Below are 21394 nucleotides of genomic sequence, written 5' to 3'. Positions count from 1 at the left end.
CTCAGCAACGAACTGGTTTTTGGTTTAGATGCTACTGAGGTTTCCTTATTTCAAAGAAGAATGATGCTCTTCACCCACTCATTAGACGGGGCGTCGGAAGAGCTGACGTCTTGTTTTACTTCCCTGAAGGTTCACCCTAAGATCTTGAACAGGTTCAATCGAAATCTGAGTCTCAGAGTCCCCATTTATAAGATGAGAGGACTATACAGAATGAGCTCTAAATTAAAATTAGGAGAAAAAATTAAAGATTAAAAACATACAGATAATCCATATTTGGTGGGACATACCTATAATCCCAGTAGTTGGAGATTGAGATAGGAGGATCACACATTTGAGGTCAGCCCTGGCAACTTAGCAAGACCTTGTTCTAAAATAAAAATATAAAAGCAACTGGGTATAGCGTAAAGGTAGAAATTCTCCTGGGTTCAGTCCTCGGGAACACAACACGAATATAAGCGCGCGCGCACACACACACACACACACACACACACACACACACACACACACACACACCATATAGATAAAATGTAAATAAAGAGTACAAAAGTACCACATACGTGTAAAACTTTAAGCATAAAAATATTCAAAGAATTTAAAAGTGATGAAGAAGTAGAAATCAAGACAATCACCAAATAAAAGAGAAAGGCAAAAATATAAAGAGCTAAGTCAAAAAGCCAAATTGTGTGTATAAAGTTAAATATTATAATAAACAGTAATGAAATTTTTATCTCAACCTAAAACCAAGGAACAATAAAAGGATGAGAAAAACAAACGTAGGTTTGAAAATCAGAGATAGAAAAACAGTGATCCAGAAAAAAAAAGTTAAAGACAGTATCAGTAGCATCAAATTATATGAAAATAAGGCAAAATAATAGCAATAAAGGGTATTTTAAACATATAAATTATTATTAAATTGCTTTAATGATAATTAAATAATAATTTAATGAAGTTATTATTAAATTAGCAAGATAGGAGTAAAACGACCTCTGCTTACAAGAGCAGGTGCCATCTGTTTTCAGCAAGGTCTCCTGAGCTGAGGTGACATTCCTCAAGGTAGAATCATCAAGCAGAAAGCCCAGGTGTCTAATGGCAGCAAAGGTGTGCCCCAGTGAGGGAGCACCCAGGAGGCTGGACTGGAGGTGAGGCACAAGGGCAGTGGCCAAATGGCCTAAATGGCTGGTCACAGCAGCCCTAGCCTCTCTTCTCAAAGCCCTACTAGGGACAAGATGATAGCTAAGATATCTGCACAGCCTGAGAAAGAAAAACTCCCCAAGTGTAATGTTTATTCAAGAGTGAGAGGGGGTTGTTTAGAACTACGGGCATCAACAGGACAGATTCCTGATCACACAGGGTGGGGAGTGGTCCAGAAGTTTACTTTAATAATATGTACTTAAGCTGGGCGCAGTGGTGCATGCCTGTAATCCCAGTACCTGGGAGGCTGAGATAGGAGGATCACAGGTTCAAGGCCAGCCTTGGCAACGTATCAAGGTCCTCAGCAACTTGATGAGACTTTTAGCAACTTAGTGAGACCTTGTTTCATAATAGAAAGGTCTGGGAGTGTAGCTCAGAGGTAGGATGCCCCTGGTTCAACCTCAATACCAAGAACAAGCACTTGGGTGATTCTTATGATCTTGGGGCTAGTAGGACCACAGGACAGTTATGTGCTTCAAAGCTGGGATTCAGTGAGGAAATCTGGGTGGGGGGGGTTCTACAGGAAGCAACTGGAAGAATGTCAAGAGCTACATGCACAAAATAATTTATCAGGGAAGGAGAGAGGGGAAACCACCACCACACACGGGTCATGGCCATTCCTAACTGGTGGTTTTCTTCATTCACCAAACATTACCTACCAGGGGCCAGGCAGTTGGCTAGAGACAGGATTCTGATGCCTTCGTGGCATGTCAGAAAGATGAGCAGGGGGTCAAGAGAGTATCCTAAATATTTCTGTGATCGGATTATTTTTTCCTGCTTGATAGTACTTTCTCTCAATGAGTACTTTCTCTAGTCATGCTAAATTACTGGCCACTTCTATACCCACATGCTCTTCCTCTACACCTTTGCTCACACCGTGCCCACTGGCTGAAAAGCTTCCCTCTTTTCCCCTTTCTATAGACTGGTGAAGGCCACCTCCCCCTAGAAGCCCTCTATAACCCTTCTGGGCAGAGGCCCCTTCTCTTTGGTCTCACAGATTCTTCTGTTGAACAATAAATTCTGCGTTTCGTCTTTGTCTTTAAGCATGTTTGTTTCTTGCCCCACCCTATCTCCCCTGCACCATAAGGAGACAGCAGCTCGGGGCAGGGATTCTGGCTTCATCAGCTGCTTCTGTCTGAACATCCAGTGTGTGGCCTGCTATATCAGGTAGCTGAGAAACAAATGGCTGCTTTCTTGCCACCACATTGGATAGAATGTGCTAAGTTTGCCTTTGTGGCTTATCAAAAATCAGATCATAACTCCCTCAATACTTTTCTTTTTGTACTGGGGCTTGAACCTAGGGACATTCTACCTCTGAGCTATACCCCCAAACCTTTTATTACTTTTTCTTTTTGATTTTGAAACAGAGTCTTACTAAATGGCTGAGGGGCCCTCTAAATTAATGAATTTAGCCTCAAACCTATGATCCTTCTGTTTTAGCCTCCCAAGTACTAGGATTACACGCATGTGCACCATGCCTGGCTTCAAATACTTCTTATTTTTAATAAATTTTTATTGATGCATTGTAGTCATATATCTTAATGAGCTACAAGATAGTAGAGGCATACATGCACACATCACTTATTTTGCCCTTCCGCACTTCCCACCCCATTCTCTCCCATCTCCCTCCTTCTCATATTTTTTCAAATACTTTTAAAAACAAGATGACATATAAACAGCAAAACCCCCAAACAAACAAACAAACAAACAAACAAACAAACAAAACCAAACAAACAAAACCAAACAAAACCAAACAAAACCAAATTAAGATGGCATATAAACAAAAAATAGATGACTTTTTTTTTTTTTGCAGGTCTGGGGATGGAACTCAGGGGCATTCTACCTCTAAGATACACCCTCTGCCCTAGTTTTTTATTCTTTAATTTGAAACCGGGTCTCACTGAGTTGCAGAGGGCCTCACTAAGTAGCTGAGGCTGACCGCGAACCGCGATCCTCCGATCTCAGCCTCCTGAATGCTGGGATTACAAGCGTGCGCCACCACGCCTGGCTTAGATGATTTTTTTTTGGGGGGGGGTACTAGAGATGGAACCCAGGAGCATTTTACCTCTGATATACATCAGCCCTTTTAAAAAATAAATATTATTTTATTTTGAAACAAGTTCTTGAAAGTTGCTGAGATTGGCCTCAAACTCATGATCCTCTGGTCTTAGCTTCCCAAGTACTGGGATTTTAGGTAAGTGCCACCAGGTCTGGCTTATGATGATTTTTTTTTTTTTTTTGAGTCCTCTGACATCTGAAAGCAATTTAGGCACCTTTTATTTATTATTAACTAAAAAAAAATGAGAGCCAATGACTGTTAGCATATTATCTGCATTAAAACATTACCATAAAATACAACTGAGACACAAATGAGAGTTCTTAAAGAAAATGTTTATAGTTACATTTTCTAAAATCCAGGTTACAGACCTCAGAAGGGTTGAGTTACGGAGTTAGAGCAGGGGTCCAGCCACCCAGATGTATACCAGGCACCGTGTGTGGATAAGGAACTCATACGTATAATCATTGTTTCTCAAATGAATGTAGCTTATAGAATACAGTGTCACTCAAAAGTGTTGCTAACCTTTTTGCTGCTTTTCAGTTTCTGAGGTGGTAGGATGGGAACTCAGTATTTTAACAACTCAGGATCCAGTCTTTCTTTGGTGGCTAAGGTGGCTGGGATGCAATTAGCACATGACTTCTGAATATTAATGGCTCTGCAGACTATAGAGGTCTCTGAAATATATGTAGTTAGCGACAACTTAGCTCGGGTAAGCCAATGAGCCTGAGTCGTGGGCAGGAGGTGGGGTGCCTGCTTTGTTCCAGCGCTGAAGGATGCTTTTTTTTTTTTTTTTTCCACTTTATATTTGTCCCATCAACTTTTGAGATGGACACTATATTTGTATGCTGAAGAAAGGCCTGGAACTTTACGAGTCGTCTAGATCAGTTGTTACCACCTATTTTTGGTTTAAGCTAACCAGGAAAAATTGGGAAAAAAAAAAAAAACCCACAGACCAACAACAACTTGAAGCTTCCCCCACTCAACACAAAAATCTCTTGAAGAGCATCAGAAAGGCTTTCACCTTTTAATTCTGCCAAACTGGACCATTAAATAAAACAAACAGCTGTTGTGTATCAGCACCAGCCCCCAAGTATTTGCATCATTACAACAGAAAGGAGTATCATGTCCGGACATCTTTAAATGAGTTTATGGGCCGGGCGTGGTGGCGCACGCTTGTAATCCCCGCGCTTGGGAGGCTGAGACGGGAGGATTGCACAGGTTCGAAGCCAGCCTCAGCTACTTAGTGAGGCTCTCAGCAACTTAGCGAGACCCTGTTTCCAAAAAAATATAAAATGGGTCTGGGAGTATAGAGGCTCTGGGTTCCACCCCCAGTACCACCAAAAAAAAAAAAAAAAAAAAAAAAAAAAAAAAAAAAAAAAGGGCAGGAGATGTAGCTCGGAGGTTAAATGCCTCTGGGTTCCATCCCCAGACCCACACACACAAAAAAATGAGTTTATGAAAACTAACTATGTTGTCTTCTGTGGTCATTTTGCCATTACTGGCAAAAGCCCTGACTTGCACCATTTGGCAGGTCTGCAGTAGTGAGTGGTGAGTGGATATTCTGTTTCTACCATGATGCCTTCTAACTCTTAGTCCCTCTTTTATTAAATGGGTTTAAAATAAAAGATAACCTGGGATCAGAGTTGTGGATGCAGAGTTCAGAATTTTGGTTCCGAATACATGTTGCTGATTTTTGTCCGTATGGTTTCACTTGGTCAGTTAACTTCAAACTCTGGAAATCACTTTTTATTGGAAGAAGCTGACTTTGGATCAAGTTATTATTGTCACAAAACATGGACTTAAATTGCTTATGAAACTATAAAACATGTTGAGGCTGGTGAAATAAAACTTAAAAGAAAACTGACACTATAAAATATTTTTCACATAAGTAACCGAGAACTCATTTTGAAGACATTTATTGTATTTTAACAACTGGAGTTTGTGAGTTCTAGAGTGTTCACAATGACTGACTGACACCTTGGTAGTTTCTCAGCATCTGTTTCACATTCTCCATCTGTACTTGGAACCAATGCCTTTCACTTTTGTAAAGGACTTCAGGAGTGTGCAGCTAAGCACCATGAAACATCAAATGGTTGGATCCTGGAAAAGACTTATCAAGACTTTGACCCTGGCTCTTTAGAGTGAATTATACATCAACCTTCATCTTAAAAGATTTGTGAAAACACAGAAAATAGTAAGAGGAACAAAAAATTCACTGTTGTACTGCTTCATGTTACATCATTTCACTATCTTCTTTCTTTAGTTTTTAAAATATTTCTTTTATTAAGTGAGAAGGAAAATACATGGTTAACAAATTGAAACTACAAGGTCCTTTACAAGACTGAGTAAAACAATAAGTTTGTCAGAAAGCGTGTGTCAATTTCCTACAATGAAACTCCATGCAGTGGCAGTCAGGAAGCTGAATATATACAGATGTTAGAGGCTGCCCACAGAGGCCTCAGAACCACTGTCCCTTGGAAGATTTGTTAAGACGCAAATGCCATTAGACTTTTTTAAAGCTACATTTGGAAGGAGGATGCTTTAATTGTTTACTTCTTGTTTTAGGGAAAGAATGTTGTGGTTTTTAAACATTTAGGTTAGAAAACAAAATTCAGAATCTTTTCCCCACTTCCAAAAACTGTACTTTTCACAATGATCATAGCTTAAAGTGGATTATTATTTCTATCAATCTGAGTGTTGAAATGCCCCCCCCCCCCACCGCCGGGTTCTACAGGAACCTTGAAGCTTCTCTTTCAGTCCTACAAGCTGATCTCTGAGGATGATTTATGGAGGTGCAAAGTATGGCCAGCATCAGAGCCAGATAGTTCTTCCACACTGGCTTTCCAGAAAAGCAAGTCTATTGGGTTTCTATTATCTACATGAAAGAAAACTCCTGCTTTTGATACAGACACTGGAGACAGCTTTTTGTTTTGACATTAAAATTAAAATAGCCATAGAGTTCTATACCTTCTTTTTTCCCCCCCGGTACTGGGGATTGAACCCTGAGGCATTCTACCTCTGAGCTCTATTCTCAGCCCTATTTTATTCTTTATTTGAAACAGGGTCTTACTAAGTTGTGGAGGTCCCCATTAAGTAGCTGAGGCTGGCTGCGAACCTGTGATCCTCAACCTTCCAAGTACCGGGATTAGAAGCATGTGCCACCAAGCCTGGCTTAGTTTTTTACCTTTAATTCCCAAATGGCATTACCATTTATTTCCATTCATTTATTCATCCAGCAAATACCTGCTGAATAACTTCCACTTGACAAGCATTCTTCAGAGCACTGGAGATAGTCGGTGAGCAAGGGCGAGGGCAGTAAAGGCTACGAAAGCAGCAAAGCAGAAACTGACTAGGGCTGAAGGTTATTTTATACTGTTCTCCAACAGAAGGAATTTGTGTGTGCAGACTTCAAGGAAAGGAAGGAGCAAGCCCTGCAGACATGTGAAGGAAGAGTCGCCCAATACGGGCTCCACAGAGGCCGAAGCCTAGGACGAGAGCTGGCTTTGGGAGGATCCTGGTTGAAGCTGGAAAGTAGCGTGGTGGGAACAGTGAACAAGGGGGAAGAAGTGGGAGAGGAGCTTGGGACGGGACAGAAGAGAAGGCAGATGGTTTCTATGGCCTTATCATACCTGTAGACACATGGATGTTCTGAGAACGAAGGGAAGACACTGGGGAATTTATCCAAAAGGTGACATATCCTGGCCTATGCTTTATTTTTATACTTGAATAGGCACAATGCTATTATACATCATGCTGTGATTCAAAGAGATAAAAACATACAAGCACACATAACTTGATAATGTTGGCCTATGGTGCTCTGTGTGTGTGTGTGTGTGTGTGTGTGTGTGTGTGTGTGTGTTGGAAGTGAACTGAGAAGCATTTCACCTCTGAACTACACCCCCAGCCCTATTTTATTTTTTATTTAAAACAGCATCTCACTAAGTTGCTGAGGGCTTCATTAAATTGCTGAGGCTGGCCTTAAATCTATGATCCTCATGTCTCAGCCTCCCAAGTACTGGGATTACAGGGATGCACCACTACACCCTCTTGGCTGTTTTAAAAGCAGCTTGTCAGGCAAAAAGTGGACTCGGACTTAGACTGGAATATGACGGGTAAACTCTGAAGCTAGGGAAAACTGGATTTAAAAGAAACATGGGTTGGATGCGGTATCAAAGAGAAAATTTAAGGGTAATAAGATTTTCTGGTATGGAAGAATAGAGCTTATATTTGCCAAAACAAAGAGAAGTGTAGTGGGGGTATGTTGGTGGATGGGGTGCAGACAAGTTAAGTTTTAGAATATCAAGTGTGAGATGTCAGTTCCCCATCCAGAAAAAGATCCTAAATTGGAAGTTAAACATATAGATCTGATATTCAGGAAAGAGGTTAATACAGGAGATAAAAATGGGTTTTTGCCAGTTCTTGAGGCTATAGTTCTCAAAGCCTCAAGACTAGAAGTGGTCACTTAGTGAGGATGCCTAGGACTGGGGCGTGCCTGGAGCCCACTGAGAAGGAGTGAGTGGTGAGGGAGATGAGAGAGCATATGAAGGTGTCCGGGAAAGAATTTCAAGGAGGGAGTTATTGCTCCAAGACCACAGATAAGTCGAGCAGCATGAAGTCAGAGACCCGACCATTGCCTTGGACGTGTGGAGATCGCTGGCATCCTCAGCAAGAGCCACTGTGGTGGGGATTAAAGGCTGATTTGAGTTGTTCAAGAGGTGAAGGAAGGAGAGGAATTCAGAAGCAAGTTCCTCCCAAGGGAGTTTTTCTGTGAGGGGAGCAGACAAAGGAGATGGTGCTTACAGAGAATAACGGGACCAAGACGGTGTCTTTAAGACAGGGGACACTGCAGCATGAATGCAGGGGAATATCGATGAGGCAATGGCCTTTGTTTTGAGAGGCTGACAGGAAGAACCGCACACTATCACTTGAGGAGGTTAGGTAGTGATTGCTAATGATGTTTCACTGGACATGATCAGGACACTGAGAAGCCAGGATCTTTGTAGGATAGTCTAAGTGGATATTGAAATCACCAAGAATTAAGAAAGGGTTGTATTGGACAGTGAGCCAAGAGCTAAAATACTTCAGCAATTGGGGAGGTGGAGTTGAGGGGAATGCAGGGACTTTATAGGCTGAGGGCAAAAGCTTTAAAGCAGTGGTGTTAGGAGAAGGCAGGAACTGTGGCCTGGAAGCAGCAGCGAGAAACAAGCAATTGTCTTACTGCTATTAATGTCTTATTATTCATATTTTGACAGATATAGCATTAAGCAAATACTCCAGGTCATGGGTACGGCAAAATCTTGGCTTAGAACATTCCAAAATATTTCTAACCATTACTTGGAACAACTATGGAAAGAACTTAAGGAAGATTTTTGTATGCCCTAGGAAAACATACTTAAACTAACTGTAAGTTTCGGATTGGAAAATATGCCAGTAAGACACAGAGGTATGATTCTATCCAGTTTCAGCAAATTTTCAACAATTTAAAAGACTTTTAAAGACTGGAGATTAAAAAATGTAAACAATCATCAGCATCATAAAATGATAGTTTTCCTTCTAATATTATAAATTTGGCATATTTCTGCAGTTATGTTAATACTGTAAGACAACTAAAATATACAAAAATAGTTTTAGAACATCTGATTTTAAAATTCACCACAGCTGCCATTACTTTCCCCCTGCTGCTACCTAACATTTGAAATTCTCATTCAGGGTAATAACTGAGCTTTCTTAAACAAACCTTAATATGTTGTTGTTCCTCAACACTTACCCCAAGGGAAGGGATATAGGACAGGTGCAATTAGGGCATGGATGTTTGCCCTATACAAATACAATCCATTGCTGAAAATGAAAACTCACCTTTCTACCAGCATTTGCTTGGCCTCAATGTGGAACTTGGTGCTAATAAAAATAAATCATCAAAACCAAATCAGCTGATACAAGGAGTCAGTCACTTAGTTTGAAGATAACTACACAGACTTTAGGACATTTTTATCTTTAACTGTATTTTCTAGTTTTTAATCCAAATGTTTGGCATCAAGGACACAGAGTTCAAGATTTTGATCTCTATTTAAGGTAGCCTACACCTTTTCCAGGGCTTTTTATTAAAAAATACTTTGGGGGAGGGTTTTTATTTTGGTGTATTCTGGCATATCTAGAATAAAATTCAAAGCACAGGGTTACAATCTCATACCGTATAATGCTTTGTGAATTGTTGCATATTCTAGTTATGCATGGAAAATATCCAGGACAATGATGCAGTATGGAAATCAAGCTGACATTGGTAAACACTTGAATATTTCATAGAAATGTGCAGATTTTCAGTTTTGAATCTTCAAATTCTTAAAAGGTTCTCTTTGTTCCTGGGGCTCCTGGGATTAGCCTAAACCCATTTTAATTGAGACTCATGAAGGACAGCTTATTTTAGGGTTCCTAATATTGCTATATTAACAGAGGCCAAAGCACAATGGCATTTATGAGAAATATGGGCAAGTAAAATAAACCAAAATTAGACTTTGGAATTTTGGATTTTTTTTTTTTTTTTTTTTTTTTGGTGGTAAGTACTGGGGGTGGAACCCAGGGGCTTTTCTACCTCTGAGCTGTCCTCCCAGACCTGGTTTTATATTTTATTTGGAAACAGGGTCTCACTAAGTTGCTGAGAGCCTCACTAAGTAGCTGAGGCTGGCTTCAAACCTGTGCGATCCTCCTGTCTCAGCCTCCCAAGTGCGGGGATTACAAGTGTGCGCCACTATGCCTGGCCTGGAATTTTAGGTTTTATGTTCTAACTATGTAGTCTCAAAGAAAGCCAGTTTTTGGTTGATTGGTTGGTTGGTTTTATTCTGTTTGGTTTAGTTTAATTTAAATGTTTGAGGGATGTCCTAGACATTAATAACACTTGATAACAACTGTTGAGGTGCTCAGAATACAGTATCAGGGAAGACTAGGGTGCATGACAGGGTGCTGTAGAACTGTTCTCAGCATGTTGTGCAATTTTCCACAGTAGTGTGTTAGAATTAAAGTTTGACCATCTTCCTTTTTAAAAATGACATAGCACATCTTACATCTCAAAGCAATCAGCACAAATGCAGGTGATGCCTACTCACACAGACTTCCAAAGACAGCACATGCTGCTAACACAGAGCTCCTCACGTTCCAGTGAATCCGGCACGTGTAATGGTAGTGAAAGCTTTCTTTTTTAACTTCATAGAATGAGAAGTCAGATTTTAGTCCTTCCATGTCTGGCAGTTGACAAAATCAAAATGGCACCAATCTGAAAACTGCACCTCTTTCTAATCTACTGCACGGGGGACCAGAGACATCAATTGCCAGTGAGTCACAAGAGCAGACAGAAAATTAGTTAGTAGGTCATGACAGTGAGAAATTGAGATGCTTTTAAAAAACATGTACTTGGTGCAGGATATATTAGGAGTACATCTTAGGAAGCGATATCAAAGTGTTAGGAAAATGGAACTCTTGAACAAGTAACCTTATGACATTTTACTTATACCTTAATCTTAGAATAAATAGCTCTAAGTTTTCTTATTTAAACATTTCCAAGTAAAACTGTGAGCTCTAGCTAAACAGTCATTAGATTTTATGGGGAACTTGGTGTACGTTGTCTTTATTTATATTGTGTCTAATGACAGTGGTCTAATGGAACTGGCATAGGAGAAGACTCTCATTATTTGAAGAGATCTCACACCGCATCCATTTCTACCACCCACTGGATACACTACAGTACTGGACCAAGACTGTGATGGGGGCAGGCACAGTGAGTTTTACTGGTGTGACTACCTTTCTGGATGATAATTAGTTCAGGGTGGGGAGGACTGACAGATCTACTAGGGTTCTTTATAGTAAAATGAAAACAAGCCAATTTCTAAGGGCTGGGGCCCATCTTGATGAAGGAACATCTATTTTTGAAGATAACAGCCTCAAAGAATTCTTTAAACGTGTTTGAAAGAGATTTATGGGGGACTCTTACATTGGGTTTTGCCTTATACTCAAATGTAAAGTATTTGTACAAAAATATAAAAGGCATGGGTTGGTGTTTAACGTTTGTGTTTTATTGTTGTTGGCACCAGAAAAGCTCATGTTCTATGTGATGTCACTGTACATACTGTAAACGAGACTGCATTAATGTTGTTTTTCTTATGATTGCTTTGTTTCAATGAATCTAGTTTTTAAAAAATACATTTACAAACTACCTTATGTTTAAACACAATGATTCCCTTTTATTTCTTAACTGTACCCAAAACCCACAATAAAAAATCATTTAAAGCTGTGTGTTTCAAACTTATCTCTTAGACATAGGAACAAAAACAAAACATAAAAACAAGGATCAGTTTGCAACATAATTTAAAGAAGCTTCTGGTTTAAAATACCACAGCAGCAATATAAAGAGCTGGTGGCAATCACAATGGGGACGAAACCCAGATCAGTCTGTTTCATTCACATTGGTATCCTATCACAGTAGTTGCTACGTTCAAGCCAAAAAGTTATTGCTGAATTTGTTGTATGGAATTTGTGAAGACAGTACTGTTCAGCAGCATAACCACAGCAGTAGAAATGAGAACGGAAGGATGCGTTGCTTTTGAGAGAGAAAGGGACCAAAATGAGGCCATCTCGGCGCTCACCAGAAGATAGCCCTCAGCTGCACTTCTGTGTCGCCTGCTTAGAATAAATGCAAGCGGCAGCCACCTTTCCGGGGCATAATCATCTATTCCAGAAACCAGATTATTTTCCCTTCCCTCCCACCTGGCTACCACGCTAACGTGGTGCCACTTAGACTACGGCGTGTTTCGTTCTCATTAATAGTACATCAGCTGCTCATGTGTTCAGGCAAAATAGTAGGATCATAGATTTTTTTTTTGAAATCTGTTTATGGTAATTTCTTTCTTCCAAAATAAGCCACATTAGTTTTTGTTGTTGGATTCCGCCCCCCCCCGCCCCCGATTTTTAAAGAACAATTTGGTCAACTACTGTTTTGTTATTAAAATCGTCAATGCTCCTGAGATTGCCAGTGGAGCTCTCTATATGTCTCCTGAAGATAACACTGCTGTGACGCACAGTGAAACAAAAACAAACAAAACGAGGTAGGTTAAAACAGGAAGCGCAACACAGGTACCAGTTTTTTGTTTTTTTGTTTTTTGTTTTTTTGTTTTGTTTTGCAACACCTTGATACCACAGGCGGCCATGCTTGGAGCTTTGGAAAAAAAAAAATCCCAGACAGTCACACAAATTTCAAATCATTCGAGTAAGAGTTTATAAGGACACAAGTCAACCTGAACTAAATACATACATTTCTTTGCACAAATGTTGTTTACCATATGCTGGGTAATTTGGAGGAAGGTAAAGTGATTAGGGTCTCAGGATTTGGCCAAAGCCTTGCTTTCAGTTTCTCTATGCTCTGAGCCAGTGGTGCCTGCTGCATCTGGGGCAGGCTTCGGAGCCTATTTCCTTCTCTCACCAAGGGAGAACACAGGCTGCTCAGAAACATGTATTACTGATTTTTTTTTTTTTTCCAGTCACAGTTTTTCGCTTGAGAAACTGGCACCCTCAGAAGAGGCTGGGAACGTCCAGAGCCTGGATGTCATTCACTCTCCCGCTCCCAGAAAGAATTCAGCACAGTCTCAGTCCTGAAGAAGCACAAACCAAGTGACCTCTGAGCTGTGTGCATTTTAAAAAACAGTGTGTATCTCTATATTTATATATATGTATATAAGCTTACTTCCCAGAAGCTCTTTCTGTTTGACCCCCATCTGTTATTCTGTCTTCTGCCCCATCTGTTGCATAATAGCTAAGGGAAAGTGGCATTACAGGGTCCTCCTCCATCACAAGGCCAGCTCAACTCAGTGGCATTCCTAGGCCATTCAACACACTCCATTCTATAAAAGGCCATATAAAAATATGGCCCATCAGACTCAGAAAATGGTAGTTGGTTTTATTAGACTAAGGCTAGCAGTTTAGCCATTTAAAATCTATTTCCCCAAAGAGGGGAAAACTAGTATCTTCTCTTTTAAAAATTCATTAGCCAGTTGCTATCAAAAAGCAACCTCTTGGGTTGGTGAAGGCAAGAGAGCTCTCAGATTACCCCACTCTGCAGCTATGGCCTTCAGTGTAAGGAGATAAAGTACATTTATTGTGCTGTCTCTCACCACTGGAAACTGGAAACTTTACCATATACCATATACTTAAAGTTAGCAGGCAGACAGAATTCAACTCATTTTCTCATATGCATTCTCTCCCCAGTCTTACCAAGTAAGGGAGTACAGAATAGAGGTAAAAAACAAAAACAAAACAAAAACCAAAACCTCTAAAGCCACCATAACACAGCTTAATTATAACAGCACACAATATTTGTTTCTATCCCTAACTCCGAAGGGCACATGGTCCATCTTTGTCCACAGACAACGCAGCATCCTTGGGGATCTCCTGGACATTTCTGCCACCTTTTTCTCTCCTCCTCAACCAGGCTGCAACACTGAAAGATGGACTGTATTGGGGTGAGGGGTAGAGGGAGAAGAAAAGGGGAAAGTGGTATATTCAACCAAGCCTTCTGATTCTGCCTCTAGACTGGCATAAGTCCACATGAGTTATGTTGTTTTACATTAGAAATACCGCCATGAAGATAAGTGCCAAGTGCTCTTCTGTTACCAGTTCATCATGGAATTTCTGTTGAGGGTCATGAAAAACACTTGGCTACTTCCTCCAGATCGCACAGATGCAAAAAATACCTGTTTGAAATTAAAAACAAGTTAGTTCAACTGCATGGGAGTTTCCCCCTCTTTTCTTCAACTGTCCATCCATTTCCTCTCACATGTCTTATCCTTGCCCTGTGTCAGCTCTTAAGACTCAATGGCTAGTGCTAAAAAAAGTGCCTTTGGAGACAGTGTCCTATGTAAACACTCCTGCCTTTATTACCATGGTTGATGTTAACTGCTAACTCTGCTACTGGCCTGCAGGACACTGTGGGGCCTACTGTAACATCCCTTCAGATCTCCGTGTTTTAAAAGGATGTTCACAATAGGATAATGTGTTGGATTTCTGGTCCAGGGCACAAGTCCTTTGATAACTTCTAGAAAGGCACAGAGGCTCCCCTTCTCTCCCTCAGAAACGAGCAAAGGCACACTTCAGGGTGGAAGAGAATCCAATTCCCAAAGATGGGCAAATTTTGGGCTTACTATTATAAAACTTCAGTTTTCAATTTTTAAAATGAAAAAAAAAGAAATTCAAATAGTAGTGGCCAGATAGGGTAAAGTGTTTTTGCCACTTTGGCACTTTGGGAGCTAATATCCAGTGTCTTGCCTCTGCTGACACCGGCTCATCCCAGCGCAAACGGGACAATGGCATCGAGAAGCAGAACCACAGTTCATTAAGGTCTGAGCCTGTTGAGTCATTTTATTAAACGACTGAGAAAAGGGAGCACAATCTGGGTTACTGCTCAGTGAGCTGGATGTAAAGAAGCCACTGCCCAGGGAAGCAGGGTTAGGGCTGTGGCATAGCCCTTCAGTCAGCCAACACTTAACTTTGGTCCACTCGACGAGGCATTTACTTTTGTCACTAGTATAAAGTCTCTGATACTTTATTTCCATAACTTCTTCAGGAGAATGCTCTCTCCCAACAGCTTCTTAAGAAGTCTATGGAAATGCTTGTCATTCGGCTAATGCTACATATGAAAGTAAAGCTACTCTTAGGGTCTATGAATCAAAAGGGGAAAGGACAGAAAGGACCCATGGGAAACCACAGTGTGGGAAAGAAAGGACTGCTGTCCTCTTCGGGTCCTGTGTCCTAGACTCTTAGCCTTGGGCTCCCAATGCTGGCGTGGCCCGGCTTGGAACAGACCTGCTGGGGTGGGTTGGCAGTGAACCAGAGCGTGCGTGTCCATACCCAGATTGCTCCCAGACTTAGGGTTCCCAGAGACTGGGTAGGTGTTGGCGTCTTCCTAGGTTAGCTCTGTTTGCTGATACATTCTAAGTGCCCGGTACCATCATCCTTGCCACCCATTGTCTGCCCAGACCACACCAGGTCAGAGTAGCTGGCCAGGGGTTGAAGATGATCTAGGCCTACCAGGGTTGCATGAAGATGAGGCTGGCCACTAGGGAACCTGGGGTAAGCAAAGAGATGAACAATAGTCCAACTTATCACATTCTTTTCTACACATGTTTATGTCCGCTGCTTCTGGGACAGCATTTCTCTGTTAGCCACAGCCACAAAGGATGGATTCACAAACGCAGAACAGTTTAGCTGCTGAAAACCCCAGAAGAGTCAGCACTGCACAGAATGCCCCTCTGTGGTGACTCATCATGCCAGACGGACACAGCTAATTCCACTGGAGAACAGTCCCCCTATGACAGTTTATAGGAAACATGGCTGGAATGACACAGGGCATGGCACTAGTTGAGTTTGTGATTGTGTATTTCTTACGGAGTAGGTGACTTTTTAAAGTTTATATTCCTACATGTTGAGAGCTTCACACGTAAGGGTGGATGCCATTGGAGGGATAGATCTTGATAGAAACTCCATGATAAGTGTGACAGTGGAAGTATGAATCTATAGATTTGAGGTGACACTGATGAACCACTGCTCTAAGTGCTCAAAGTGCTCAGGAGAATTGGGGAGTCTGCTGAGTCACCAAAAGGCCGACAGGCCACGGACGCTACAACGTCTACAAGAGGTTTCTAGATGTTCTGTGTTTGTTTGGCTATGTGAATAATATGTCTTGAGTGTTCACATGAATCAAACCAAATAATGCCATTTCAAGATAATATTGACTGTTTAACACAGATGTGATTCAAATCAGTAAAAAGGAAAATGAAGGTTTCACAGATACCTGGTGGTCTCTTAAAATGCAAACACTAATGCAAATGTTGAAACGGATTTACCTTATCATTTCTTTCACATAGAAACTTTAACCTTTGAGCTCGCTTATGCATAAATACTCCATCCAAATGTCCTGTTTCCACTGACCGGATCTCAATAGCTTTCTCGCCCCAGCCCATTATCTGATTGGAATGAATGTAGGCTGTCAAAAGGAATTTCCAAAACTGCATTAAAAACATTAGATGGGCAATAACTCACAGCATCTGTTCACATCTTAACCACAAAAATGACAAACCACTTGAGATAAACAAAGCAATTCTTACAAGTGTTATATTCACAAACTTTTTTTTTTGTGGACTCAAATGGTTGTTTCACATTTCTTGACTTTCATTTCATTTGGGGGATGTAACTGCTGAAGGAGATAAGGAATGGTTAACCTACCCACAGATGTGGGCATTTCTCCCCATTGGAGCACCACATCCTTAGTGATCCGGCCATAGGTGTTCACATACACCCCCTCATCCTCATAGCAGACAAGCATTTCCATTCCATCCGTTTTAGGCAAGATGACAATAGCATGAGGAGTGATACTGCCCTGAATCTAGAAGACAAAGGGAGGCCAAGAGTTATTCTTTGTGAAAACAAGACAACACCTTAACTTGATCGTTGAAAGCTGCAAACAAAATAAACAAAAAGCCCCTGTATTTTATATAAAAAATTCACTCTAGAGAATGTAATTTTCTTTGCTTAATTTAACCACTGACTTGTCAAATGTCTTGATAAATACAAATTTAGTTACTAGATTATGAGTTAAATTTTCTTGTTCCTAAAAACACTAATACACTATTTATGGAGCACCAAGCATGTGCCAATCACTAGGCCTTAGGATCTGTTCTTGTCCTTGGAACAGATCCTCATGGTAAATATCTTTATGGATAAGGAAACTGCGTCTCAAAAAGGTTATGTAACTGGACCAAAGCTGTGCTAGTATTTGGTGGTAGAATTGGGATTTGAGTGCATGACTTGCTGATATTGAAATCTACTTGTCTTCCATTAGAAAAGCTACTTTCAAAAAAGGCAAGGAGGATGTGATCCAGGAGAATGAGAGAAAACACTTGAAATGGGGCCAAAGTGGACTCCTACCGCACAGATTGTGAGTACGTGACCCAGATGATCTAGGGTCTAAATATCTAAACAATCCAAATTAATGGTGTTTTTAGAAAAATTAGAATTACCACCATTAAAAAAAAACCATACTATTGGAATAATTGCTGATGGACTTGTTTTAGAACAGATGTGCTATTGTGCTCCCCTGGCCAAGAGCATCACAGCAACCCAGTATGTGCCTGAGAGACAGGAATGCAGGGTGGAGAATGAGTACAGTGATGCCCTAGCTGCCTCACTGAGAACTTGAACATGAGTCTTGTGTGTATACATGAGAAAAGAGCTATAATGCAGCAATGAATAGCAGCTGTGTGTATGTGTACATATGTGTCTCTGTGCAATATACTAATTTCTTCTATTTTTTGCTACTAAGGATTGAAATCAGGGTTATTCTCCCTCTGAGCTACACCCCCAGGCTTTTACTTATTTTTATTTTGAAACAGGGTCTTGCTAAGTTGCTGAGGCTGACCTTGAGCCTGTGGTCTTCCTGTCTCAGCCTCCTAAGAAACTTTTAAAAAATTATTCTTTATAGCATCTTCAAGTTCTCAAAATACTAATTAGCAAAAGATTAGGTCTCAGACTTTCCTGATAGTTTCTACTGTATGACAGTCTTGGAGTTACATACAGGATACACAATTTACACTGTAGAGTTCTAACAAGCAAATCCACATTGTGTTTTCCTTTAAGATTCATTGTTTCAGGCAATGTGTCAGGAAAGTAACTTAATATTATATGAGGAATATAGAAGAATAGCTACAATTTGTAGGGAGTTGTCACAAGTGCTTCAGATTTGTTACCTAATCTGCTGATAGCCCCATGTGTGGTTCCTTTTATTCCCATTTACAGACTTGAAAGCTGAGAGTTACAGAGGCCCCTGAATGTGTCCATTATGACAAAGCTCATACAGACTCCAGCCAAGGACTGAGCTCCAGTGTTTCTGACTCCACTGCTTAAGGGCAGAGCAACTAAAAATAGCAGAAAATAAATTTTCTCCAAGAAATTAGTATCTATTGACTTTCTCCTGTGTAGAATGAATGAATCTCTTTCAAAATTGAAAGCGGGAAATGCCTCTGTTATACAATATTTATGCCCTTGAGGGAGAAATGTCATATGCATTTTATTTTTTGGTGCTAGGGATTGAACACAGGGGTATTCTATCTCTGAGTTACACCCTGGATTTTTTTTTTTATTTTAAAATTGGGTTTTGCTAAGTTACTAAGGGTCTAATTTGCTGAGGCTGACCTCGAATCTGTGATCCTCCTGTCTCTGCTTCCCACGTACTGGTATTAGAGGTGTGATGCTGGGTTCATATGCACTTAATTTAAAGGCCAAAGAGACAATATGTTGACTAAATGTAAAACAGTTTCTTTATGTATTACTCTGTGTTAGAAAGTAATAAAAATTAGCTAATCTGCATGTTTTACTTATTAACTTATGTTGTCTCACTGTCTCAGATGTGGAATATCTATAAGAACTTGAATATGGTACATAATTATATTATTATACATATCAATTAATAATATATGTAAATTCTAGATTATGATTTCCAACCTATAATTTCATGCACCTGTGTCAATTTCAATATGCAAAAACAAATCTCCTTCTACATGCAGGTCATTATACAGGAACCCCCTTGAGAGTCTGCTGTGCATTACTTACATGAGATGGTATGTATATATCATAAGAGTTTCCGGAATCAACATCAATTACATGGAAACCAGTATGGGAGCCAAAGATAACCTTTAATCTTTGACCTTCTTCTACAGTGAGATCAACCAGCAAAGGCTTGTGCTGAAGATCTGCAAAAGACTTTAAAAATCACCCCATTAGTATTCATACCGTTTTAAAGAGGTTATCTCAGTAATGTTTTCCTTTAGCCACTATCTAGAGGAAGATAATTTCTGTCGTTCTTCAGTGAAGGCTAGGAAATTCTCTCTTATAGGTTTGTTCACATTCTGGCTCTAGAAGGTCTACCACCATCGTGCCTCTTTCTCCACCTCTTGTTCTCAGGGCCGTCAATTTTTTTTGTGTGTGTGTGGTACTGGGGTTCCTGGAAACCCTTCTACCTCCGGCTACACTCCCAGACCTATTTTATACTTTTATTATTTTTAGTTTGGAAACAGGGTCTCTTAAGCCAGCGCAACTGGCTTCGAACCTGCGTGATCCTCCTGTCTCCACCTCCCAAGCGTGGGGATTACAAGCGTGCGCCACCACGCCCGGCAGGACCAGCAATTTTGATAGTGTCACTATATCTTAAAAAAACGAGTCCCAGCGGGCGTGGTGCCGCACGCCTGTAATCCCCGCGCTTGGGAGGCGGAGACAGGAGGATCGCACAGGTTCGAAGCCAGCTGTGCTGACTTAAGAGACCCTGTTTCCAAATAAAAATATAAAATAGGTCTGGGAGTGTAGCCCGGAGGTAGAAGGGCTTCCAGGAACCGAACTAAACCAAACCAAACCAAACAAAACAAAACAAAACAGAAACAAAAACGAGTCCCTGGTCCTGCTGTTTTTACTGTTTATTTCTGGCCTATGCTCCATAGAGCAGGTCCAGTCATCTCTATGACCCCTTTCTTTCCCATCTGGTGGCTAGGCCCACCTGTGGCTGCTCCTTCCAGAGATAGCTAGGGGTGGGCCGCTGAAGCCTGCTCTGCCTGCACCTGCTCGGGATCCCTGGGCAAGCTGTTTCCACTTCCTTCAGCTACTGAGTGTGTGCCAGATAGGCATTCTCTCCAAACTTAATGTTGGGATCTGAGACTTAAGTTTGGATAAAGGAAGAAGATGGGGTGAAATTACAAGACGTGTAGGTTGGACTGCCTACTAGGTTTAACTAGAAAGTAAAAAGGTCAAGGTTCTATAGGCCTAGACCTAGCATCCAAGTCCCAACTGCTGTCCAGTTCCTGGTTTCATTTGCTTTGATTTTCTCACACTCTACCTTTACTGCACTTGAAAGACTAGGGGACGATTTGAGAAACCATAGCTGTCTTGGCTGTAATATCACTGCCACCCAACAGACCCCTCATCCTCCTCTCCCACTAGCATAATTCTCACAGCACAGGAAGCTTTCACCTTCTGTCCCTATCCTATGGCAAAGCCTCATCTCCTGCCAGCTCCTGTCTTTCCTCGTCAAGTCCTTTCCTCTTTCCAGGCTCAGACCAGTCTGCTGAAGAGAGCATTCTGCATGCTCCTGTGTGCTTTGGTTAGGAACCCAATGACAGTATGTGCAGAATCAGATTGGGAATGAAATCTTGATTGAAAAGCTTTTATGTAGAGATTTTGGCAGAACAGAAGCACTGCATTCATCTTTAGGAGTCATCCCGTAAGTGTTATTAGAAGCCTAATGCATTCCAAAAATTTCTCCCCATAGAACTGGGGTCATGGAGGGGAGCCCAACTCCACAGACGAATCTATCTTTCTAAGCACATCACAAATGAGCCACTTGCACCAAGGAAGAAGATGGGAGTGGGATGACTCAGCCCTGAAGAGGGCCCACATTATATTCCCACAGTGGCTTCTGCTCTCACATGACATATGTGGTAGGAAAGAATAAGTAAAAAGCCAAAAAGTGACAGTAGTGATGAAGGTGGTGAGAAAGGTGAGGCTGATGAACTATTGAGAGAGACACAGGCAGAGAAAGAGAAAAGAAGATAAGGCCACAGTGGCAACGAATAGGCTATGAGGCCCTGAATACATAACGGGGACTGCAAGTACTGGCTCTTCCGGCATTTGGAAGTCAGCTTTCATGACCTAAGGTCAATGTGATTAGCCCATCCACATCGTATTCCTGCTGAATCTCGTGAATGACAATCTACCACGATGAGTATAAAGCGAAAACTGAAAGGTCAATCAAAATAAAGAAATGCAGAGAAACTAATTCATTTCCATAAGTTACTACCTATGGAAGTGTGAACTATTCAAGAAAGTCTAATAGCAATGAAGATACAGGAGCTTCAACTGAGTTTTAGAGACTTTACCCAGGAATGTGCAGGATGATTAAAAGGTCTGAAGATGTAGCTTAACTTTGAGATTCACTGCCACTGTTGGTCCTTTTTTCAGAAAGAATATCAGACACTACCCTAGCTTAAATGGCTTTACAACGAGTATCATTGCATAATACCGTAGTTATTGCTTTGCCTGGTACCCATTGATTCTAAATGCCTCTTG

The 21394-nt window shown here is 40.9% G+C and overlaps 1 protein-coding gene across 8 annotated transcripts in view; it reads right to left on the bottom strand.

The window, feature by feature from the left end:
• Positions 1-13899: 13899 nt before the first annotated feature.
• The window catches only part of TNIK (TRAF2 and NCK interacting kinase), a gene marked incomplete at both ends in the record, with an annotated part of 420471 nt that continues 412976 nt past the window's right edge, over positions 13900-21394 (bottom strand). For all 8 annotated transcript variants that reach the window (XM_080695833.1, XM_080695834.1, XM_080695837.1 and 5 more), the window contains 4 exons: positions 13900-13983; positions 16132-16271; positions 16511-16670; positions 18893-19042. In XM_080695833.1, the coding sequence (XP_080551959.1) occupies positions 13900-13983; positions 16132-16271; positions 16511-16670; positions 18893-19042 (534 nt within the window). The remainder of the gene's footprint in view (positions 13984-16131; positions 16272-16510; positions 16671-18892; positions 19043-21394) is intronic.

This window comes from Muscardinus avellanarius, assembly GCF_963383645.1.
Source record: "Muscardinus avellanarius genome assembly, chromosome: 5".
Taxonomy (NCBI): Eukaryota; Metazoa; Chordata; class Mammalia; order Rodentia; family Gliridae; genus Muscardinus; species Muscardinus avellanarius.
Note: the sequence above shows the minus strand (reverse complement) of the source record. Positions and strands in the feature narration are given on the sequence as shown.